The sequence below is a fragment of the Phoca vitulina genome, unplaced genomic scaffold (genome assembly GCF_004348235.1).
Source record: "Phoca vitulina isolate PV1807 unplaced genomic scaffold, GSC_HSeal_1.0 scaffold11, whole genome shotgun sequence".
NCBI lineage: Eukaryota > Metazoa > Chordata > Mammalia > Carnivora > Phocidae > Phoca > Phoca vitulina.
The window spans coordinates 17,030,641-17,057,052 of record NW_022589714.1 but is presented as its reverse complement, the minus strand read 5'-3'; the positions used below and the strand labels follow the sequence as shown (position 1 = coordinate 17,057,052).

Below are 26,412 nucleotides of genomic sequence, written 5' to 3'. Positions count from 1 at the left end.
AATGAACTCCAAGTCCTAGCAAAGAAGTAGGGGGCTTTGGTTTCAAGCTTGTACAACTTGATTTCTTAAATTTCAGGTATGATTCACAAGGGTTGAAGAAGAAAACAAAAGTGAAATTCCAAAGAAAGCTAACATGGTCATATGGAGAAATAGCATCTTATATTCCTACAGATTGATGTTAAGTGAAAAATGAACTTAAGTAAATTTAGGTTAACAAATTATTGATAAGTTAAAGTTCTATAATACTTGGTAAGGGTTGAAGTTGCATTAAAAAGTTCAAGGCTGAAAGGAAAACACTGTAAAAGTGATTTCACCTGTATTACACAAATGTGCAATTACAGTAAGTTCCTTTTGAAGAATATTTTACATATATGTCAAACACCTGTAAACAACTTATATTTAAAATAAGAGTACATGTGGGACACCTGGGTGGCTCATCGGTTAAGCATCTGCCTTCAGCTCAGGTCATGATCCCAGGGTCCTGGGATCGAACCCTGTGTCAGGCTCTCTGCTCAGTGGGGAGCCTGCCTCTCCCTCTCCCTCTGCCTCTATCCCCCCCCCCACTTGTGTGCTCTCTCTCTTAAATAAATAAATAAATAAATAAATAAATAAATAAATAAATAAAATCTTTAAAAAAATAAAATAAGAATATATGTATAATATAATCTGAAAAACCACAAAAATACATTAACACATTTTAACCAAGACTAATTGTTCCTCTAAGCAACAAAAATCTATTTAGTCAATAAGAGCAAATCATAAACCTTCCTTAATTTTGTGCACAGGGCCTAGAAGGTTACATTTTGTTAAGACAAATCAAGTTTTATGTTTAAGATTAAATTACATTAAGCTTTGAAAAGAAAAAATCAGTATCTAATGTGGGCACATGTTCCCCATATACAAAAGAAAAAGACCATTTTCTGGCACTTATCAAAAAGACTTGAATAAAGCAATAAAATAAGTAAAACTCAGTATCCTCTTACATTGTTTGTTGTTTTCTTTGTACCCCCTAGAGACTCAAGTAGTTGGAGCTCAATAAATGTTTGTCGAATTGATGTTTGTAAGCCTAGGAGTACTGTGTTTGATACAATGGTAGTTATATACAATCTATGAGAAATGCTTGTGAGAGATGCTGATAGATAAGTAAGTGGGAGCAAAGGGAGAATCACCCCAGGATGAGGAACTGGACTATATCTTGCAGATGCTATTTTAGCAATGGATTGACATAATTGGTTCATTTTGTTAGGAAGATCATTCAGATCATATGAAAGATGAACTAGTGAGGAAATCTACTGGCCAAGGCCTAGTTTAAAAAGTTGACAAAATAATCCAAGTGAAGAATAGTAAGAGTCTTCACCACAGGTGGTAGATTTGTGCTATGCATCTAATCACTACAAAAAGGTTTTTTGGTTGGTTTTTTGTGTATGTGCCTTGTATGTGAGCCTGAGTTTTACTTTGATTTGCTGTCTATTGCTCACTTCAAGTGCAGTGGAAGGAATTAAGAAATTTGACATGAATCAGAGGATTGTAGCTGAAGTAGAGGAGTGACTCTCACAACATCTGTCCCAGAGTCTTCCTAGGGAGTTTAGGCAGAAGCCAGAAATCTCAAAACTAAATTTCACAGATTCTCTTGCAGCTAGAATTCCTGATGTGGTTTAGGTTCCACCAGTCAGATGTGCTTGTATGAGACGAGTTGAAATGGAATTGAATGGAGGGCCAAGCACAGCATGCGTGGCAACCATTTTGCTGGTCTCTCTGGCAGGCTCAGAGTGGCTGTGGTGGGGGTTTCCAGATCCTAATGCATCAGCTGACGTGGTGGGATTCTAACGCCAGCAATTTTGGCAATGGCTTTCTGATCCTGCAACTTCCTGATTGAGGACCTTTGAGTAGTTGGTTTATGCTTTTGTTTTAGGGATCCTTCCTGGAAATCAGGCTAAGAACCCACTTCTGTCCCCCTTCCAGCAATTTTGTAGCACCAAATTCCATAACTTCATCTTTTTGCCTAAAAGACTGTGATGTTATTTCCAACTCAACTCTAATACAAGGGACTATTATTTCCAAGCATCATTATAAAAAATTAGTCACCCCTGGAATGCAGTGGAATTTTACTGCTCCTCTGTTAGAGAGTAGAATCAGAGAGACAGTTTCATTAAGAAGGGGACAACTGTGTTTTGGGGCCAAGAAATCATTTTTTAACTGCACATGTGTCTTTATAGTCAGTTATGTGTGTTTATTGGGCTATCATTCATTAGAACATAAAAACTGGGTGTTTATTTGTTGATATGCAAAGACACTAAAAGATAATTTCAGCTTACATTTTTGAGAACTTTGGGAGCATTCACAATCGTGTTGTTATTATCTTAGCATGCTTTCCTATTTCTTTGCTTTAGTAGTTCTACTAACATCACCATGTACTGTACTTTTAGTATTCAGTAAACAGTCCAAGTTGTAAATCATCTAAAAAATGTTTTTGACTAGCTACACCAAAGAAATCTCCCTGATTATTTTACCCAGAACTATTACTCTCTATGGAACTATTTACTTCCATCCCTTGTCACATGGTATATGTTGCCATAAACTGTTAATTTATGTTTACATATAACTTACTCCTAAGTCAACTGTACCTTCCTTGGAATAAAGAACTGTGCTTTAGAGTTGAGGTTAGTGTGAATTTTTTGACAATAGAGGGTGATGCCAAAATCTTTTAAAGCAAGCCTCTAACCTGTTCACTAGCAAAATGTTTAATTTCATTCATTGTCAGGTCTTTTTCCTGGACACCCCCAGGGCTACTGGAGGCACTTAAACAACCTAACCTTCTCAGAAGAGCTCTCCTGGCTTTAATCTCATGCCACTAATTTCATGGGGCCTTTATTGTGCTCTGTTTTATGTGTCCTGTGTCAAGGTTGGGAAGGAACACATAGGCCATTCTTATGTTTTTCAGTACCCATGCCTTCTCACTATTGTATGCACATCCCAAAGCAGTTCTCCATTTTAGAGTGCTATGTGCAAACTACCCTAGTCTCTGCCCTCCCTTCATCTTAGGGAAAGCTCTTACCTTCCTTCCTTCCTAACACGTAGGCTCTTGAAATCTCAAAGCACTAGCTCCCAACTCCTCCGGCTCTAGGCAAATCTAGCCTAAACTTTGAAAAGAATAGCCAGGAAAAAAGGTAGAATTGTCTTCTAGCTTCTGACCACTTTGGGGATGGAGGAAGGAAAAATACAAAATAGAAATAAATGAGGTACTGTGCCAATTACAAAGATTTCTCTGCATTCTACCATTACTGATCATTTAGCATCTTGCTATGTATCTTATTTATAGCAAGTGATCAACAAATACTTATTAATAGGTAAGAATGTCATCAGTGATTTTCTGTTTAAATTATTTTGCATTTATAGAATGATGTTTTTAGACATTTAGAGAATGATATTTAGATTTTTAGGCATTCATCTTTATTTCCTTCAAATATGTGCCATTAATCACCCAAACAACTTGTTTACAGCTGGAATCTTGGTATTTCTTGAGTGCACTGATGTTAAAATAATGCAATGATTATTACATAGTGAAATAATGGGGGGAAAATCACATCCTAGGAGAAAACCAAGGTTTCTGTATCAATGCTTTTTTTTTTAATAGTATTTTACATATTTTATAACACTCCATTTTCTATCTAGATAATTTAAATCTGAGATCTTTGTGATCACATATATTAACAACCTTACTAATCAATAAGAATATAGTGTTAATTCTAAAATTAAAATATACAATTATCTTTCTCTGATTTATTTCACTGTACTGTATGGTGACCAACATAACATAATAAAAAAATTATAAAAATAAAATATACAATTAAATTTCACAAAAAAAGATTTTACATTTGCAGTCCTGCATTTACTGACATTTACTGGCATTTATCACATATTTGATATGGATTAAAGCATTAAAACATCAGATACAAAAAATAAATATGCTGTTTATGGTTTCACTACCAATATCCTGATTCCAAAAGCAAAATTTATTATGAGGACAACATCTTGACAGAGTGAGATATCAGAGGTAACGTAAGGGGAATACAAATTGAGAAAAGGGCATTAAGGTTGATTTTTAAGAGAGTTTAGTAGAGCATTGCAGAAGGTTACAGAGTAAGTAGATTTTGAAGAAGTGAGAGTAATAAATGCTGTAACTTCCTCCTTCCCTGCCTTCTTTCCGTCCTTTATTCCTTTTATAGTGAGTGCTGATAAAAAGGAACACAGTGGGAAATAAGTTAGAGAGGTTGGTGGGGACTTTGGTTGGACTTTTTCTCTCAGTGAAGAATAAGGGAGTCCCACGTGTAAGAAGAGGAAGAAGCCTATGAAGAAAGAGAGTTGAAGATGTAAGAGAGTTCTGGGCTGAGAAACAGCATGATTCCCCCCCCCCCCCCCGCAGTTCTCTCCCTGTGGGAATGTCCAAACCAGTAGTATAACCATGGGCTATTGCCGAAACCAGGAAGGACTTTTAAATACACATAGGAGGAGAGTCCAGATGTATACGGGCCACCAAGATATATACGTAGCTTCCAGGAGGATGTGAGTCCTGGTAGAGTTTGCAATGTTGCTTGTGTGAATGTTCCTCACCAGCTGTGGGGCGAAGCACTTGTCACAAGAAAGATGTCATGTTCAGAAATACTAATGGTATATGGGTAAATATACTAAGAGTGACCAAATAAAATGCTATGCGATCGTAGCAGGGTAAGTTTTCATCTCAGTGGTCAGGGCCCTGCATGTAAGTATTGTATAAAAGGCCCCTTTCGACTGGGACCTATAGGATGGACAAAAGTTCTTTATGTTTGAATTTTTAAAGAACAATGGATTTTCAAACAATTATACCTCAGTATAAAGCATATACTAAATCAGGAGCTGACAAACTGGTCCACGGGCCCAATCTGGCCTACTTTCTGTTTTGGTAATAAAGTTTTATTGAAACATAGCCACACTTATTATGCTTATTATTTACATATTATCTATGATACTTTTATGCTACAACAGAGTTGAGTAGTTGCAAAAGAGACTATATGGCCCACAAAGTCTAACATATTTACAGTCTGGCCTTTTACTGGAAAGTTTGCCACACCCATACCAAATCATATGCTGTATTATGAAGTAAGTTTATAGGGAAACTTTTTCCTTAGCCTAGCTCTCTCATTTATATTTACTTAAATAAATTTGATTTGCTGGTTCTCACAATAAATATTTACTCATGCACTCCCTCTATGCTTAGAGTTTATATCTGTTTCTTTGATTAGAGATACTTCCTTGCTCCCACTCCTTAATAATTATTTTCTTTAATAGAAGCCTTAAGATTTCCAATCTATTTTGTAAGGTTGCTTTTGAAATAATAGATATCCACAGCTATTTTCTACCAACTTGAGCCTAGATTGATGGTGCTTAAAGTACAAAAAAATTTAATGTACCAAATAACTTCACTCTTTAAGTTGATCAGGTATTCTTGCACTCATTAAATATAATATCACTATTTCTTTCTATGAACTGAAATTAGCTAGCCTTTAAATTGGGAAGGGCTTCAGATTCTAAACTACTTTATTTCCTAGTGCAAGTATGTTTGCTTTAATTATGGGATTAAATAGAAGAAGTGTCAGTTGGCAAAGCAGGAAAGGGATTTCAGAATTTTTAAAGTAATCGTTAAAATTCTGCTCAGGAGCTGTTGGCATTAAAGGAAAAATATCATGAAATCCCAGTACTGCAAACACTACAGTCCTTACACCTAACTTACTTGGTTCTGTTTCCAGGGAGTACCAGGTCCCACAGTTATCTCAGGTGTAGAGAATCAAGCTGACTGCCTATATTGACAATAGCATGTGTGTGTACTCTGTGTCCTAGGGAACAGTCGCATCCAGCACACTCGCTCAGGTCCACAGATGATTTCCCAGGACTCTCTCCTTCATTTTAATGGCCAATGGCTGTTGGCTAGTCCTGGGACAACTCTCTCAGTTCTCATTTATGAAACTAAGACATATCCTTTCACTGGATGTCATAGTGTTCTGTACAGAGCAGCGAACAGTTTCTATTTGTAGCAATTTAAGATTGAGGGATTTGGTCTGGCAGGGAGGGGAGGAGACTTGAATCATTTTAAGTGTGATCATTCTTATGGGAAATGGTTTGTCTCAACAACTTTGGTTGCATTCATTAAATAAAGAGTGATAGCAGCTCTCATACATATAACCTGAGAGAGATCAAGCAAGGTTGGGGTATGTAAAAATCTGAATATTTTGCAAGGTGTGGTTTAGAACTTTTCATGTGATGTGGAAAGACTAGTGAGCTCAATTATAAGGTAACATTTTATATACTGTATGAAATCAGACACTTGATATTGAATATATAAGTAGTCTCCAATAAGAGTAAAGGAAGATATTTTGTGGAACATGGATTACATAGCATTGTAGTTTAAAACCATATTTTTCCAAGTATACATCATGCTCAAATAGTGGGCCATCAAATCAAGTTACTGTGACAAGTTTTTTTTTTTTAATTGTAATCAGTATTAAACTTAAAATAGAATGAGAAAGAATATACCAGAGTACATCATATAGAGTTAGGCTAGGTATTTTATATAACTTTTGCTTCAGTTGTATACTACATGAGTGTAATTGTAGAGTTCCACAGTCCAAATACTTTGAAAGCCGCTGGTCTAAAAGAAGGAGAGGCATGGAGTAGATACATGAATCCCACTGTTGGGACCACAACAGTGATTTTTTAGAGTCTATTTATGTATGGTTCATTGCTAGTAAGCAAAATTGGGACTGATGGAATACATGCGAATACATTTTTTACCATTGGAGGTAAGATGAGTGGGAAAAATTGCTTTGTGTGTTCTGATTTAGTTCAAACAGTTGCACTGCTATTCCATTAGAAAAAATTGTTTTTGTTTTTTGTCTTCTGTCATTTACTTAGCTTGCTACCATTTTCTCTTTTGCCCAGGAGATTGCATCAACAATTTGAAAGCTATAAAGAACAAGTCAGAAAAATAGGGGAAGAAGCACGGCGTTACCAGGGCGAGCACAAAGATGACGCTCCGACTTGTGGGATCTGTCATAAAACCAAGTTTGCCGACGGGTGCGGCCATCTCTGCTCCTACTGCCGCACCAAGTTCTGCGCCCGCTGTGGAGGCCGCGTGTCTCTGCGCTCCAACAACGTGAGTGTTCCCTGAGTGCGTGAGGCACTCTGAATGTGGGTAAAAAGCAGTGCACCTCCCAAGCAGAAAACACACGCGTGTTAGAAAGTCGACCTGGGCATAAATGTACCCGTTACTGTGCCCTTTTCCCATTTTCTGTGTTTTTCATAAAGTTCAGAGTAGTGGAGTAGTGATGAAAATAAGTCATAAAAAGATGCTTTGCATATGTATCTTAATAAACGATTCCCATTCAAAACCAACAGATTATCTGTGGGAGTAAATTTATTTTCTTAAGAATGTAGTAAATGTAGATTTAGTCTCATGAATTATGAAACTCTTCCAAGTTGCTATGGCCAGTTCTTCTTGTAAAAAGGGAAGAAAACCTTTCAGTTTCTGCAACATTTGTTTCAGATTGAATGAAGGTAAAATGTAAGGTAAACAGTGTGGCATTAAATTTAACCCAAGATAAGATATATAAAGCAATGATTAGTTTCTGTGAGAGTAATTTCCTATTTCTTGTCATGGTAAAGTAATGCAGCACTAAGTTTCTCATAGGGAAATTATTTGTATATTTAAAGAGTATGTCAAAATACACTTTTATAAATTGGGGGGATTTTTGCACTTATTTTCTTCTCTATGAGATGTAGTTTCAATCTGATGCAGTTTCCTTGTTTGGCTTAAATAAGAGCTGGTCTTCTGTTATGCAGTGCTTTAAATATATACAGTTTTTGAGGCACTCAGATGCTCATTTAAGAGGACTAAATATTATTTACGAAGTACTAGATAAATTCTAATAGTTTAGAATACATTTTAATGTACTTTATTATATTCCCTATCTTAGTATGGATAGAATTATTTATGGGGATGTCTGGGTGGGTTTTCTTTGATATAGGTCTGCAGTGTAATACAGGTCTGCAATGTAATACAGAACAGTTAAAATTATCATATACCTAAAGAATTCCCAGTGTTTCTCTAAATAATTTCATATATTATTTAATCATGCATGCAATTTAACATAGTACAAAGTTATACTTAAAAATAACATGAAGCTTTAAACACTCTTGATGTTTTCCTAATTGAGAAAATCATAGTTAAAATCAAAATCAATCTCCCTATCAACATTGTATTCATTGGTAGTGTATTTGAATTATAAGCAGGGTATTCTAAAAACCTCTTCCAGTGGAATTAAGATATTCAGTAAAATAGATATATCTTCTATTTTAAGATAAGCCCACTATTTGTGGCCTTGGGAAGGCTTTGGCCTTCTTGAACAACAGCTTCTTTATCTTTGAAACTGGATAGTAATAATTATTGTCTATGATTATTATGATAATTAAAATCTAGGTCTTTATGATATAGCTTTAATTTTTCTTTAGGTGCCATTCTGATGACCAAATAAGTTTTCCTCTTTTCCTGCTAAAAGTTTTTTAATAAATTATCATATGTGATGTTAAAGCCTTTTTAAAACAACCTGGGGTCAAAAGAGCGTCTGGCGCATAAAAAGGTGCATGAGACCTATTTGTTAATTCTTCTTTGGTGTTCTTAAATGCACTATTTTGAAATGAATTCTCACAGATGATACCTGGGAATGATAGTCAAAATATTTAACAAACCATTTGGCATAGGGGTACTGTCCAATCGGAAATGTCCTGGCAGTGAGTACTAATGTGCAAATCAGTGGAGTGGAGATGCTGACTCAGCCCCTGTATTGTTGACTGTTTTTAGCCTTCGACTACAGGTTTGTGGAAAGCCAATAACAATACAGTTAACTATTGATATATTAAAATTACTTGGGTTAAACTCATGTTTAAAGGAAATTGAGCAAAGAGGTACCTCTGCTTTGGAGAAGACACCCAAGCCTAATGTGGTCTACCCGTCTTCACGAAACCCATCCAATTTGGAAAAAATATTCAGAAGAACAAAATAAAAGAAAGTACTGCCTCAATCTTGGGCATAAGTCAAAAATATTGCATGACTATATTGTATTGGCTTTTCCTATAAGATTGTAAATGTTGAGGTGTATCTTACAAATAAATATTGCTTGTGGAATAATTTATGGCTACAATAGTTAACATCTTTTTTTCTCATTTTTATTTCTTACAAATATTTCCCATTCTTAGATTTTCCAAATTGTAACTATAAATATTTTAACAGTAATTTGATAAAATTATTCATATAATTTTATGGATTTTAATAAAATGTCTTTTCAGTAATAGGAAGACTAAATATAATAGTGAATTGGGATTTCTTTCTGAATAATGTTTTAAATAGAGATGTAGTAATTCAAGTTCTAAAAATTTTGGAGATTATAGTGACCAATTTTTGTATCTACTATAGCAGGATCTGCATATGTGCATTTTCAATGAAAGCTTGAACAATGAGTATTTTGGGGAAGAGTAAGCATTTATTTTTAAAAATACCTGTGCTCTAATACTTTAAAAATAATACATGATTATTTTCTTAAAATCTGTTTATTAATATATGCCTTATTTTTGTTTTTCTCTTCTTCTTTTTCCTCTCTTTTTACTCTGCTTCCTTGGATGCTTTCCCAAAGGAGGACAAAGTGGTTAGAATCCATGCTTTCTTTTCTATCATTTGTTATTATAATGTTGTGAACTTTATTAAGTGAATGTTTTGCCTAGTCTTGTTAGTCACTATAATTTCACAAAGAAATTATATGTTAGGAAAAGGTCATTCCCAGTTCTCATGGAAAAAAAAAAATAAAATGAACATCTAGGGGCATTACAGAGTTTTATATTAATAGGTAAAGTCTGGGTAGTTTGAGTTCATGGGAACAGTGATATTTTAATATAATTTAAATCATTATGAACCAATTTGTCCTCTCAGCTGAGTTTTGATGATGATTCCATCTACAATAAGGAATAAACTCAATGAAACAATAAACTCCAATAGGTTGTACCTTTCTCTGCACTCAGTAGATGCATAGGCAGGTGATTTGAAATTTTATTGCAGAAGGAATTGAATGTACTGATTTAGTGGCAAGAATGAATCAAATTAAAATCAAAAGCTCAAAATAAAAAGATTTTTCTATAGAACACAAGTGGCAGAGTTGTCCTATTGAACCACATTTTGCCCTTTTTTTCCTCTCTCATGCGTAGAAATCACTCCTAGGGTAGCGAAAGGTCACTTTTCACTCTTATCAGCTATAGAAACCACAGAGGCTGAACTTAAAAAGATAGGATCCAAGCAGAACCTTCAGTCAACCTGTCTTTTGTATCCAAGATATATGGTTTCATTTAGTGTAAATTACAATTTCTCCAAAGCTCAGTAATTTTCCAATATGAGACTGAGGCAATGAGTATTTTAGGTTCAATATATCAACTCCACTGCCTTTGTTCAACTCTTTTAAAGTTTAAATGATGTACTGTAGTGCATACATAGCAAGCATGACATGAAACTGAACATTAATCTGTCTTTTTAATCTTGATACTAATATATGTTCATCAGTTTTTTCTATGAGAAAGAAATCCAGTTGAAAATTATGTAGGATGATTTGTTTTCACTAAATGTGTTTGCCTGTACCATTGGGGGCATGTGAGATCATCGTAGGGGCTATTATTTTAATGCATTAATGTACTGTACTAGAAAAAATATAGAACTAGAATATCACACGTTTGGTTTCATGAATATTACTTCGAGTGAGTCTGCATTTGAAATGTAGATAATTTTAGATTCCTTTAAAAAATAAACATTTAAGCAAATAATAATGCTGGTGCTTTATAGACCTGGTGGTATAAGACTTCAGGTACTCCTCTAGGGCAGTCCCTTTGGCAGCACTTCCCATAATGGTAGGTTATTTGTGCTTATTATCTTATTATGATTACTGACTGTGTAATGAGAATTCAGGTGCATTTTGTGGTTCTCAGGCTAAAAATGGAGTGGAAAGACCTACAAAACACAATCACTTTCAGTTATTTTCTTTATTTTAATTATAATGCTTATATCTACCACTTATTTTTAAGTACTTTGTCATAATTTCATTAAAACCCTTTTTAGCCTATTGAAGTTGTTCAAGGAATTGCCTTTCTAGTCCAAGGAAACTGAAACCAGATTTTGTTTTAGTTGTGCTAAAGAGAATAACTGAATAATAAATAAAGTGCTTGATTGTTGGTTCTTTCCCTGTTCCTCGGAGCTCTTTTATTTTTGGTAAAGAAATTGTAATTTATAGGTGTGTATGTGTTGGTGTGAGTGGAAAAGAAAGAGGACTAAGGGTGAATAAAACTTTTCTAAAAGCAATCTACATCTTGATCAATACAATGAATTCTGCTTAGCTTGTTAAATTGGTGAATAAATATGACTAAAATACTAATGTGTATGATATGAAGACCTAAGGATAGCTAACATACAAATATGTCTTTTATTAAGTCCAGCAAAAAGTATTAATGATCATATTTTTTTGCGGGCTGGCAGTATTTTATTTTAAAACTTCACTCTTAGCCTAAATAACCTCTCATAATAAGTTGAAGGCTGGTATACTTGCTTATAAGGAAAATGGCTGTCATAATCACTTTGCAATTGACACATGGAGTAGCTTATAATAGGAGAGTATTTTATATAAGTGCATACTCTCGTAGGTAAGATTATGGTTATTTATTTCACTGAAAGCCCTCTTCCTATACCTATACCCTGTCCCTATACCTAAATATATAGGGCTAGTGCCAAATTCCCCATGGTCTGTTTAAATTGCTTTTGACTTTGTTTTCTACTCACTATTTGGTGCTTGAGTATGGAATTTAGGTAACTCCCTTGATAACATGAACACATTGCTGTTGGTAAATCAGCTTCCTTGAATCCTCCAAATTAAATTCCTTTGAGACCCCATAAATTTTCATCAGTGTTTCTTTTTTGGTTGGGTGAGTGGGATTGTTTTACAAATATAGCAACTAAAAATGAACTTGGCACACCTCTGGCTAATCTTTATTTTCACCAAAAGTGTCAGGTTTTATAAGTTAAGAGTGTTTTATAGTAAATGTCAGCAATACCATGAAAAACAGAACCCTACCATTTTCTCATTCTTTCCAAATATGAAAGCTGCACATGCCTACCTTTTAAACATCATGTGTAAAAAAATGCTTTTATATATCAAGATAATAATTAATGAGGTACAATGTTTACAGAGTCATGATTTTTTAAACTGGCTCCTTAGAGCTTTTCATTAGCGTTTGTTTTTAGAAATCATGCTAAATGATATGTTAATGAAGCAAGTATGTTTTTGGAGAAAGAAGTTCATAAAAGGTAGGGCTTGGATAGAATGGGGCAGTGGCAACAGAGTTTGGACCTGGCCTTATCATAAAGTGCTATCTGTGGGATAATTGGTTCTTAATAGCATAAAGAACTTTCACAGTCTCTGATCTTCAATACCACATGATGATTTAAAGTGAATGTTAGAGTTTGCCTGGGCTCACTTTCTTGTTCTCAGTCTTTTTTTTTTTTTTTTTTTTTAGATGCTTTGATGATGGCTTTTTCTGCAAGAATATTCTCTTAGAGATTCTTCCCAGAAAGATAATATAGGCTTAAATTAAAGTTTTAGAATGTAGACATATAGATAAACATATCAATAAGGAGATTTAGGGTGCATCAAGAGGAGGACTTTCATTAAGCAATTTAGTTGATTAGATTTCTCATAGCATTTCTGTTGTGCTTATCCTATAGGGGAGTAACACATCAAGTTGTAAAAACTATTGTGTTAGGGACACCTGGGTGGCTCAGTTGGTTAAGTGTCTGCCTTAGCTCAGGTCATGATCCCAGGATCTTGGAATCGAGTCCCGCATCGGGCTCCCTGCTCCACGGGGAGCCTGCTTCTCCCTCTCCCTCTGCCTTCCTCTCTCTGTCTCTCATGAATAAATAAATAAAATCTTTTTTTAAAGATTTTATTTATTTGATAGAGAGAGAGAGAGCACACGTGCGTGAGCGCACAAGCAAGGGGAGCAGCAGAGGGAGAGGGAGAAGCAGGCTCCCCCCTGAGCAGGGAGCCCTATGCAGGGCTGGATCCCAGGACTCTGGGATCATGACCTGAGCCGAAGGCAGATGCTTAACCACTTAACTGAGCCACCCAGGTGTCCCATAAATGAAGTCTTAAAAAAAAAAAAAAAAAACTTGTCTTAGATAATTCAGAAAGTTGTAAGTTTTTTATTCCAAATTTGTTTTAGGAATTTGTTACACTATTTTTCAAAGGTATGGAATGTTGTTTTTTTTTTTTTTAAGTGGATGTGGAGCCCAACTTGGGGCTTGAACTCAAAATCCTGAGATCAAGACCTGATTTGAGGGGCACCTGGGTGGCTCAGTCGTTAAGCGTCTGCCTTCGGCTCAGGTCATGATCCCAGGGTCCTGGGATCGAGCCCCACATCTGGCTCCCAGCTCAGCGGAAAGCCTGCTTCTCCCTCTCCCACTCCCCCTGCTTGTGTTCCCTCTCTCACTGTGTCTCTCTCTGTCAAGTAAATAAATAAAATCTTTAAAAAAAAAAAAAAAAAGACCTGATTTGAGATCAAGAGTCACTTAACCTAATGAGAAGCACCCCATGGGGCATGGAATCTTAATCTCTTGCACTTAACATTACTATTCTGGGAATGTTTGCCTAATATTCAGTAATCATTAGAAATTTGTAATCCTGGTTTTGTTCCACCCCAAAATCATTATTTAATGCACTTATAAAACTTGTTTGAGGAGATTACAATTTCACAAATCAGTGTTAAATACAGATGCATAGTAGGACAAAAGATGTTCCACTAGAGTATAGAAAAAAAATCATCCCTTGTAGTATAAGGAAAAGGGCTGTGGTAGAAACAGCTTTCACAAAGCTAAAGACTAAAACCATGGGCGAACTCCCTGGTTTTTGTGAACGTAATTTGTCAGATTTCTTGTTTATATACCTAAGAGTTGAGTTACTGAGTCATTTAATAGCTCTATGATTAACATTTTGAAGAATTGACAAACTGTTTTCCCTAACAGCTGCACAGCAATATGTAAGGGTTCCAGTTTTTCCACATTCATCAATACTTGTTATTCTCTGTTTTGTTTTGGTTTTTTTAAGCCATCATGTTACATGTGAAGTGATATGTTATCTCATTGTGCTTTTTATGAAACTGTTTTTTTTTAAAGATTTTATTTATTTATTTGACAGAGAGAGACACAGCAAGAGAGGGAACACAAGCAGGGGGAGTGGGAGAGGGAGAAGCAGGCTTCCCGCTGAGCAGGGAGCCCGATGCGGGGCTGGATCCAGGACCCTGGGATAATGACCTGAGCCCAAGGCAGACACTTAAATGACTGAGCCACCCAGGCACCCTATGAAACTGTTTTTAAGTGAAAATTATTAAACTGGTTTGATAGCTCCAAAGATTCACTTTGATTATGTGGATTTCGATTCTTACATAAAAAATGCTTCCAAGTTAGCAATTTCTTGAGAAAGTTTTTTTCTTAAAAGGCTAGCATATTCAAAGTATTAGAAGTTCAGTTTCTTTCTTCTCTAGGGATTCTTTATGTCCCTTATGTTAGAATTATATAAGTACTTACTAATCTGTATGAATCAGAACAGGAGCTCTGTTAAATTTAAGATACCTTAGAATCTAATATCTATCTGTCTAGACTAGCTATCATTAGGGTACACACAAGTAAGAGATTTTTTTTATAGCCAGTTGAAAAGACTGTTTTTTAAATATGCAGAAAGAACTAGCAGCTTCAGCAAATTTACCACTCAGCCGTAGGTCCAAAATTAACACCCAAACTGAAGCCCAGAATGAAAAGGACTATTCTTCTTTGTGTACCAGATATTTTCTTGACTGATGTGAGCTTTTAGTAGCATGTAAACAGATAGACATAAAGACTAAGTAACAACCAGATTGTCATCTGCCACCAACTTTCATTATATCCCTGATGTCTGCCATCCAACAGATTTCATTAGCAGATAGATTCCCTATTATTGCTGCCAGTAGTGAGGAGTATATTAGTCACAAAAAAAGCCTATTTTTGTCTGATATTAGTAAAGCTGCTCTAGCTCTCTTATGGTTGCTGTTTACATGGTATATCTTTTGACATTCTTTTAATTTTACCTACTTTTATCTTTGAATCTAACATTTGTCTCCTATTAATAACATGTACTTAGGTCCTATTTATTTATTTATTTATTTATTTCAAAGACAGCCTGACAATCTCTGCCTTGTGATTGGATTTTTAATTCATTCATATTTAATATTATTATCAATATGATTATATTTGTCTCTTATTTTCTTTTTTATATTTCATTTTTTTATTCCTCCATTCCTCCTTTACTGCTTTCTTATGCATTAAATGAGTATTTTCTAGTCATGTTTTAATTATTTCAGTGGTTTTTTTCAATATATTTCCTGAGTTATTTTCTTAGTGGCTCTAGGGTTCCAAAATAACTTTACAAATCTACTTTCACACTACCTTAATTACAGTAAGAGATAGAAGTATTAATTCTATATTGCTCTGTTTCCCTTTCCCCTTTTTTGTGCTATTACTTTAATAAATTTTATATCTATATATGTTAAAAATGCAATAATTCATTTTTGTAATTATTACTTTATATAATTATATAATCTTATGTATTTTAATGAAGCTGAGAGAAGAAATAAGAGCAAGCATATATTTATAGGATTTGTTATATAATATTCTTATTTACTATTTTTGATTTTCTTCATTTCTTCCTGTGGATTCAAGTTACCATCTGGTGTCCTTTCTTACTCCAATGCAACATTGCTTTCACCCACTTCCTTTGTGCTGTTATTGCCAAGTATATTTGATTTCCATATATTGCAGGTTCACAATACTAGTATATTAATATTGTTTTATATTATTTTTAAAATCACTTAAGATAAAGAATAAGAAATATGAAATAATACTTTTATAATTACCTATATAATTTTCTTTACCAGTTTTTTGTTTTTTTCATGTGAGTTCATATTATTGTCTAGTGTCACTTCCAGCTTTAACAATTTCCTTTAGTATTTCTTTAAAGTGAGTCTTTAGCAATGAATTCTATCAGCTTTTGTTTATCTAGGAACACCTTTATTTCACCTTAAGTTTTTGAAAGTTAGTTTTGCTGGATGTAAGATTCTTGGTTGACAGCTTGTTTTACATCTTTAGCACTTCGAATATATCATCCCACTGTCTCAGACCTCCATTGTTCTGATTGGAAGTCAGTTGTTAATCTTATTAAGTGTCTCTAGTACATGACCAATTATTTTCTCTTGCTACGTTCAAGCATTTATCTTTCCCAGCTTTCAACATTTATTATCATGTGTATATGTCTGGTTGTGGATCTCTTTGTGTTCCTCCCAGTTTGGTTCATTGAGTTTGTGGTTGTAGTTTAATGTTTTCCATCAAATTTGGGAAGTTTTTCAGCCCTTACTGTTTTGATATTTTTTTTTTCCTATCCCTTTCTCTCCTCTTGATGGCCACTCCTATTATACATATGTTGGTGCACTTAATGGTAGCCCACACCTCTCTGAGGTTCTGAACATTTTTCTTCATTTTCTTTTCTCTTTTCATCAGATTGTATAATCACTATTGATCTATCTTTAAGTTCATTGATTCCTTTTCCTGCCAGCTTAAATCTAATATTGAGTCCCTGTAGTGAATTTTTTTATCTTGGTTATTGTACTTTTCAACTCCAGAATCATTTTAGCTTTTAATAATTTATATGTTTTAATATATCTTCTCTATTTGATGAGACTTTGTTAGAACTCCCTTGATTCTTTGAACATATGAATAATAGCTCATTTAATGTCTTTGATATTTCCAACATCTGGGCCTCTCAAAGGAGGGTTCTTTTGCCTGTTTTTTTTGTTGTTGTTGTTAATGAGTTGCACATTACTGTTTCTTTGCATGTCTCATAATTTATAGTTGATTACTGGTCATTTCAGATAACACATTGCAGCAAATCTGTGTGTGATCCCTGTCCCCATTCCTGGGGCTTTTTGTCTGTTTGTTCGTTTGTTTGCTTCATTATTTGTTTAATGAGTTGGCAGTACTATTTCAGTGAGACCTGTTTCCCCTGAAGTGTGCAACCTCTGATATTAGTACACATGGGCACAGCTTTGGAAATGTACACATCACTCTGACCTCCTCCACATCAGGGTTGATAGTATTTTTAACCAGCTGTCTTTTTCTCTCTCTTGTCCTGATCTCCCTGTTAAGCTTTTAGTTATTCTGCTTGTGTTGAATCCAGTCCTTAAAGCCTTCTCCAATTCCAGGCTCTTCCTATCTGTCTGTTTCCCTAGTTCTTTCTATTAAACTTCTAGTTTGTGTATTGTTTCACTTGCTGCTCTCAAAGAACTATCAGCCTCCACCTTGTGACTCAGTACCATTGTTTTTAACAGTGCTGCTATGCTTGAACTTTTCCAGCATCTGTTCCAAATAAAATCAGTTCCCTCAGGGAAAGCTACAGAGCTCTTCTTCTATGATCTTCCTCTTCCCCTAGTCAGAACCTCTATGCTACTTCTCTGGAGAGTGGGATAGAGACAGAAACCTGCTTCTCTTAGATAGATACTCCTACTCTATGAGCGTGGCACTGGATGAAGTCAGCAACTTTTGTTCTTACTTTTCCTGGAATAGAACCTCTGCCCTATGAACAAGCTAAGACATAGGTGATTGAGGTACAGTAATCTTGGCCTGCTACATCTACATAGAGCTTCAATCTTATAATTGGGAAATGTGTAAAGGAAGGGAACCCCTGACCACTCAATTACACTTGCCTGAAATAGAGCTTCTGCAACATAGAGCCAGAATGGGGGATGAGAAATGCTGGTGGCCTTCCTGTCTGGGGTAGATACTGTAGCCCTTGACTGGCAACTTAGAGTGGTGGGAGAGAAAGCCTATGTTCTTGACTGTATGCATCTAGAATAAAATTTCAGTCTTGCTGAGCTGGTTGGTGAGAAGGAAGGGAGTGGGTTTTAACTCAAATGCCACAGACTCTCACTGTTCTTATGGAGATTTAGTAGATTTCCTCAAATAAACATTTCTCCATTTTCTATATGCCATTTGGACAACTTCCAGGGACTTCAAATGGCTGTTTCTTAAAAATAATTTTCACCAGTTATGGTTGTTTTTCCAGAGAGGGAGCCTGCCAGAGCTCCTCACATCATTATTCTAGAAGATTCTTGATAGTTCTGTGTTAACATTTATCCATTCACTAATTCATTTATTCATTTTTCCCATTCATTTATTCATTCATATTTTTTCTCCCATGATCAGTCTTATATATAATTTTGTTTTCAAAATCAACTCTCAATCACTTAAAAAAATGTAATTTTATAATGATAGATGCCACAATGTACTCTTTCTGTTTAATTTAATATAAAATTTACTTCTGTGAGTTTATTATTTACATATTCAAATTAGCTGTGTGTCAGTGCATAGTAATTTTTATTTAATGTTTTATTAAATAAAATAGAATTCCCAAAAACTTCCTTCTTCCACTTTGTGTATAGGATGACAACCATCTGGAAATTCTGTCAACATCCCTACTCAAACCTTTTAGTGCCAAAAATATGTGCCCATTTGCTTTCAAGCCACAAGATCATGACTATTATTCATATTCTATTTATTAGAAGTGTTTTGGAGATATCTTTAAAACTTTATAAAATATATTTTAAAGTTATGAGAGTTGTTTTGTAGATACTTAAAAATTTTTTAATATGTTCTAAATCTGATAGTCATAACTTGAAGTTAGGCACCTAGACCTTAAGAAATCTTTTTTTCATATATTCCCTTACTATGGAATTTAATAAATCAATGTATTGACTGAGTAATTTATTTTGTTGTTGTATAATATGTATATGCAGTAGATTCTTTTCACACACATAAACTTCAACAGCAAATATTTTTTTCCAAAATTCCATTTGAATTGCTCTAAAATGACAGAAAACTAACTTTGTGCATTTACTTTATAAACATCTATGTTGTAAAATATTTAATTTTCATAAAAATCAATCAAATGTTTTTACTGACCATTAAAGTGCTGTTGCAGCAAATTATATGGGTAAAAGTAGAAAATTCACCTTCTGTGGGGAAAATATTACACCTTTGCTCTCTTCAGTTACTTCTGGGGATTTGAAAATGTCTGTGTCTTTAAACTACATAAAAACACAGAAGACCAACAGAGTATGCAATTATGTTTTCTGGTACAAGCTAAACCAGATAGGACAATCACAGGGGTAGGTACACTTGATGGAATATTGCAGGAGGTTTTTAGGGAGGACAGTAAGTTAAGCCTCAGGTTGGTGGTTGGAATGGATAATCACAGAGGTTTCTTGTTTTGCTCAAAGTAGTTGATATTTTCCTTGTTTGTTGTTGTTATTCCTCACTTTTAGACATGGTTAAGAAACTATTACTCATTATAATTATTTTGTTTCTTTGTCATAAGAATATATCTTCTCAAATCTATATATTTTGGTTTTTGAAATTTACAGTTGCTAGATACACCTAAATTCTTATTAGATATCAGAGGACCATTTGTTGGGGGTTTTGTAGAGGATATTCATGCATCAAATGCAGTTTAGATTAATTTACAAGTTAACAATGCTATTAATTTCCCTCCATATATCTTGGGTTTTTTTATACTTTCATACCCTTGCTTAGTTTCTTTCAATACCAAAATAATCTTGGTCAACTTTTCCAACTGGTGAAAAGTATTTACCAAATTCCAAGAGCAACTCAAATGTCATCCCCAACATGAAGCCCTCCCTGAGTGTCTCAGGCAGAGTTAGAGTTAGGTCTTTCTACACCTTTTACACACCTTTATTATAAATATCCTATTGATTAGTGACTTTCTTCTAGGTATGGAAAGAATAAATACTACCTTGAATACTCAATGATGAACACATTACTTGACACACATTAGGTACCCAATTCATGTTTGTTGGAAAAATGTGAATTAAATGAGATAACAAATAGGTTCTTTTCAACTCTAACATTTTATGTCTATGAAATGTTAGCTGTGGAAAATCTTTCCTAGAAACTAACTAATGTTTATTAGGCATATGTTTCTTAAACGCTAGATAGCAAGGCCTAATTTCTGTGCAGTTCATATCAGAGATTCCACAACACCCTTAGCATTTGTTGGTGTCAGTCCAGTTCAGTATTTTTTAAATCATCCTTCTTGGACCATACATCACCAATGAACTATTTAAAGAAACAGTATGAATGCTATCACTTAACTCAACTTTTTGTTTCTATTTGCCAGGATAATATGTTCTTATTTTTCTTTGAGTTCTCTCTTTTCTTAGAGATTAAAGAACTAAAGACTATCCTGCTTTTATTGTGGGATGACTACAAGTAAATACCTTTCATTTTACCCTGACTCTCTGTTTTTCCTATTTTTGCTTTATTTTCAGTTTGGTCAATAGTAAAAGTTGGGATATCAATATGAATTACAGGGCATAGCATAAAAAATATAATAGGGATTGTATAAAATAAGTTAAACAGGCATATACAGGCATAGCCCATTTTATTGTGCCTCACTTTACTGCACTTCACAGATACTGCATTTTTTTACAGATTGAAGGTTTGTGGCAACTCTGGTCAAACAAGTCTGTCAGCACCATTTTTTCAATAGCGTTTGCTCACTCAGTATCTCTTTGTCACATTTTGGTAATCCCTGCAATATTTCAAACTTTTTCACTATTATCATATTTGTTATTGTGATCTATGATCAGTGATTACAACTCAGTGAAAGCTCAAGTGATGGTTAGCATTTTTTAGCAATAAAGTGTTTTTTAATTAAGGTATTAAGAATATGAATTGGGAGGGTTTTTTCAGGTAAATTTTCTCTAATTTTTTTTAAAGATTTTACTTATTTATTTGAGAGAGAGTGAGCATGAACAAGAGGGACAGAGGGAAAGGAAGAGGGACAAGCAGACTCCCTGCTGAGCACAGAGCCCAATGTAGGGCTAGATCCCAGGATCCTGAGATTATGACCAGAGCTAAGTCAGATGCTTAACTGACTAAGCCACCCAGGCGCCCCAACTAATTTTTGTAATATATATAATAAGGCTGTTTCTTAGAGAAGCACTTGCTTTGATTCCTCAGAAAAGTTGCACTATTTTCAAATGAAATTTTCATTCATTGGCTCATCTTTGAAATTTAAGATTGATCCCTTTTAGAAATTTTGCTTTTAGACAAAGAAGAAAGCTTTCATTTTCTGTGAGTCCAGTCTGTCAGTTTTCTGAAAGATAAGCATGATGCTATAGGAAGGAAGCCATGCAGCAGGGAATTCAAGACAGGGTTCCTTGGTTCTTCTCACTTGCTTTCTGCCACTCTAAATCTAGCAATCCTTTTCCCCTTTCTTTTGGCAATATCCTCAGTATTATTCAGGGATTAAGATTTCTTTTCCTCTAAGTATTCTGTTGATTATACATGTCTCCAGCCACTGCAGATGCCTCTGAGCTCCCAAGTATCTGTAACAGGTCAGAGTTCTAATTGTCCTAGAAAATGGGGAGGACAGGGAAGCCTCGGCAGATGTTTATTAAGCACTCAAACTTAACACGTACAAAATCCAACTCCTGGTTTTACCTTCCAAACTAGCTGTTCTATTGTTGTCTTTGCTACAGTAAAAGCTAACTTCATTATTCATGTAGTTCAAACCAAAAATGTTGAAGTCCTCCTGACTTTTTTCTTGTCATATCTTATATCCAATCCATAAGGAAATCTTGTTGCCTCTGTCTTCAAAATATATCCAGAATGCAACCTCTTCTCACCATCTCCACTTTTGCTGACCTAGTACAAGACCATCTAGTCTGAATTACTGGATTGGTTTCCAAAATGGCCTCTCTTTTCTTCCCCCCAAAACTCCACTCTCCAAGCCTCAGCTCAGCTAGAGTGACTATTTTATTTTATTTTTTGTTTTTTTAAAGATTTTGTTTATTTATTTGACAGAGAGAGACACAGCGAGAGAGGGAACACAAGCAGGGGGAGTGGGAGAAGGAGAAGCAGGATTCCCATGGAGCAGGGAGCTCGATGCGGGGTTCGATCCCAGGACCCTGGGATCATGACCTGAGCTGAAGGCAGACACTTAACGACTGAGCCACCCAGGCGCCTAGAGTGATTATTTTAAAATGTGAAACAGATCATGTCACATCTCTGCTTAAAACCTTACAAGGACTTCTCATCTCATTCGAAGTAAAAATGAAAACCTTTGCCGTGATACCCAAACTCTGTGTGATCTGGACCCCACATACACCCTCATCCTCTCCCATTATTCTCCCACCTGCCCACTGTCCTCTGCTTGTACCTTCTTCCTGTCCCTAGTTCACACTACACAAAAACATGCCTAGAGTTCCTAGCATAGCTGCTTCTTCTCCTGAAACACTCTTCTCATTCCTCACTCCTAAACTCCTTTGATCTTTGCTCAAACATAACCATCTCAAAGAGACCCTCTAATCACCCCATTAAAAATTGGAGGCTCTTCCCTACACAGAATATCCTTTCCCATTTGTCATCTTTAATTTTTCTCCCTAGTACTTTTCCCTGCAAAAAAAACAAAAAAAAACAACAACTATCTATCTATCTACACACACACACACACACGAACATCTATCTGTTTATTTGTTCATTGTGAGCTGAAGGAGGGGGTTTGTTTTAGTCTCTGCAGTATTTCCAGTGCCAACAACAATGACTGGCACAGATGGGCACTCAGAAAATATGATTTATAGATTTATAGATATATAAATAAATGTATCTATGGATATCTATCTATATTTGTTCTGTTTCTCTAGAGAACCCCAACATAATCATATATATATATATATATATATATATATATATATATACACACACACACACATATATATCATATAGGTATATCTTGGTATATGACATATATCTATCTATGTGATTCTAAGTGATATATATAATGTAACATAATGTAATCTGTAGTATGTTTTTTAATGGAATCTCTTATGAAATGTTATTATATCAAACATCAAATGAACAATTGAAGGAATTGTTCTCTAATGCATCTTGAAATTCTTTTGAAAAGAAAAATGTTTGGATTATGTAGACTCATTGTTGAACTGAAAAACTTTTTCTTTTTTTTTAGATTTATTTGTTTATTTTAGAGAGAGAGATAGCAAGCATGAGCAGGGGAAGGGGAAGAGGGAGAGGGTAAAGGAGAGGGAGAGAATCTCAAGCAGACTCCACCCTGAGTGCAGAACGATGTGGGGCTCGATTCCACAGCGTTGAGGTCATGACCTGAGCCCAAATCAAGAGTTGGATGCTTAACTGACTAAGCCATCCAGGCACCCCTGAAAAACTTTTCCACTGGTAAAGTAAGGTACTGTGATAGAGAAAATGAGGGAATTAGAATTTGACTTGGCACAATTCAGTCAGTGCAAATGAACAAAAAACCATAACTTTATAATTTATTTTTAATTAGTTTAACACTTTTTAAACGTTCTGCAAAGTAATTTTCAAATTGCATTATTTCCTGTACTTGTATCCTCACTGATAGTTATGCTCGTTATTACAAGAAAAATCTTTGTAGGTAGAGATTAAAAGTGTGGCCAGAGAAGTTTAGTCCTTTGATGTACAGAAAATGTACATCAAAATGTTGACAAGATGTGGTTGGAAATCCAGAGTACCTGCCTCAGAGCTGTGGTTTTAAAATATGATCATGTGATTAATTTCTTCCAAGACAAATTCTCATGTTATAAAAATAGTCTCTAGTATTTACAACAAATTTTAAAGGGAATATTAAATCTTATATTTTATTTGTGGACATGTTTTAATTCCTTTGCTTTGCTCTAATTGCTTGAATGACATGGACCATATTTTAATTTCCTTGGTTTTTTCCTGAGCAATCACCACAAAGCTGCAAATAGTCAGAACTCTATGAACTTTGTTTTTTTGGTTTTTTTTAGCATTCTGTGAACTTTGAATGAATGAATGAATGGCACTTCTCTGTTACCTTTTCTTTCTCAATCAAGTGTTTTTGAAATTCCAAAGTTTGAAACTCTAAAATATAATTTTGCATTTTAACATATCTCTTTCCTAAAATAAAATCAATAGAACTGTATTAAGCTATTGTATGGAGCTGTCTTAATCAAAACAATGACTTCTGGCTTTGCCTTCTCCACTCTGTTCAGATTAATGGTATTTAGTCCCTTTCTTTCTTACACAAGGCTCTGGATATACTTAAATTGAGAAGAATCAAAGGAGGCTCCCCACAAGCTTTTTCCACTTAACCAAGTGCAAGTCTGAACCTACCTCAGTAGTGAATGGTACCTGTATGAAGGATGGGATCAGATTGATTTTAGTGTTTTGGAACATTTACCTAAGATTTGTAAGCAATCTATTTTCCATTTCATGAATGCTTCTTCATCATACACTTCTTGGTTGGTTCTTTATTATTAACTGGAATGAATTAATTTACTTCAGTTTGTATCTTTGGTAGGCATATGAATTTGGCTGAAAGTCAAATATGTATAGGGCCTGAGATTTCCTAGTCATACATAAAATAGATAATATGTTCTAGACAAACTATGGTATTATTATAAACTGATTTCATGGGTTCTTTTAATTCACTTATTAGAAGGTTTATTTTTTTAAATATGTGACCCAAATACATAATGCATTGTATTTTTGCCATCTCTTATAAGCCAGTTAAAATATACAACATCAAGTTGGATTTCCAAAGTGATTGTATTTGTTACAAACATTTGGACTTGTCTTTATTTAGCCTTGTCAGTGCCCTATAGGAAAGTGTTTTTCCGCACTTAGACTTTTGGTATGTATTAGAAAATTAAAAAGTAGAAAATTATAGGCAAATATATAGTATTCTTCCATAAGTTACTGCAGTTTTTAGATTTTTTAATGCTTTTTGCAGGTGTTATTTCTTTTTAATTTTATTTTAGAAGGCTAAAACTGAGGTTCATTCTTCTACTTACTATAGCAAATATCTAATCTCCTACTCCTAATTCAACTGTGGGGTTAATGTCATTTAATTTATAATATACAATGCAAATAACTCCTACTACTGCAGCTGGAAGATTATTCATATCCTTAGTTGCTTGTATTAAGATGCTTTCTTTTGAACCTAATTTTTTGTTTGCATTCAGAGAAAGCCTTAAAAATAGTACCTTTGAAATATTTAATTCCAAATTGTGAAACAAATACAAATGTCATGTTTAAACATATTTTAGAACTAGAGAATATGGCTAGCAGGAGTAATCCTTAATGTAAAAATGTAAATATCTAATTGCTATATATTTTTGCTTAGGGGTTGTATAAATATTTTCCTATTCCTACTTGACATAATTTCTGTGGCATTCCTGAGATGACCACTGAGGCAGTCTGAACTAGAGCAGGCTCTCCGACAATGGTCATGCGCACACCTGCTCTGAGCTCCAGTTCTTTGCTGGTTTGTCACTGATGCACCCCACAGCCCTACAAGGTGGGCCTGCCTAATCCCCAGTTATAGATGAGAAACTGGGGCCCAGAGAGGGGGACTAGAGTCAGGGTTGGTGCCACTCCTGTCTGGGTTCAGAACCTACACCCTCCCTGCGCCTGCCATTGTCCTACCCATTGCCTCTTGGCTCTGTGCCTTCCTGGATCACTTATGTCACCAAGCACTGGTTCTGGGCACCCCTGCAGTGCACTCTGTGAGCTAATTCCCTCAGTATTCACAGCATCCTCTGGGAGGGGCCATCAGGATCTACAGATGATGTATCATCCAGCACTGACGACCAAGGGCCACCTCGTCTGCTTCATTTGGGCACCTGTGCTCCTAACCCTGAGCTTCAGTGATGTACCTGCTGCATCCAGTTCAGACTGTCTTAGTGGTCATCTCAGCAGTGTCATAAGAAATTATGTTAAGTAGGTATAGAAAAAGATTTGTACAATCCCTTAGCAAAAATATGTAGATAATTATTCAATTTTCAAAATTTCTTTACTCTGCAGGATCAGCAGACTTTTTCTGTAAAGGGCTAGATAACAAATATTTTCTTTTATTTATTCTTTTTAATTCTTTATTTAAATTCAATTTAATTACCATATACTGTATTATTAGTTTCAGAGGTAGAATTCAGTGATTTATCAGTTGTATATAATACCCACTGCTCATACATCAAGTGGCCTCCTTAATGCCCATCACCCGATTAGCCCATCCCCCCACCCACCTCCCCTCTAGCAACTCTGTTTGTTTCCTAGAGTTAAGAATCTCTTATGGTTTGCCTCTCTCTCTGATTTCATCTTGTTTTATTTTTCCTTCCCTT

General features: G+C 34.9%; 1 protein-coding gene across 49 annotated transcripts in view; it reads left to right on the top strand.

Annotated features, from left to right (window-relative positions):
• The window catches only part of RIMS1 (regulating synaptic membrane exocytosis 1), a 490,270-nt gene that overhangs the window by 191,669 nt on the left and 272,189 nt on the right, over positions 1–26,412 (top strand). For 48 of the 49 annotated variants that reach the window (XM_032409516.1, XM_032409510.1, XM_032409506.1 and 45 more), the window contains exons 3-4: positions 6,973–7,186; positions 9,720–9,731. In XM_032409516.1, the coding sequence (XP_032265407.1) occupies positions 6,973–7,186; positions 9,720–9,731 (226 nt within the window). The remainder of the gene's footprint in view (positions 1–6,972; positions 7,187–9,719; positions 9,732–26,412) is intronic. The other variant, XM_032409467.1, reaches the window with a different exon arrangement.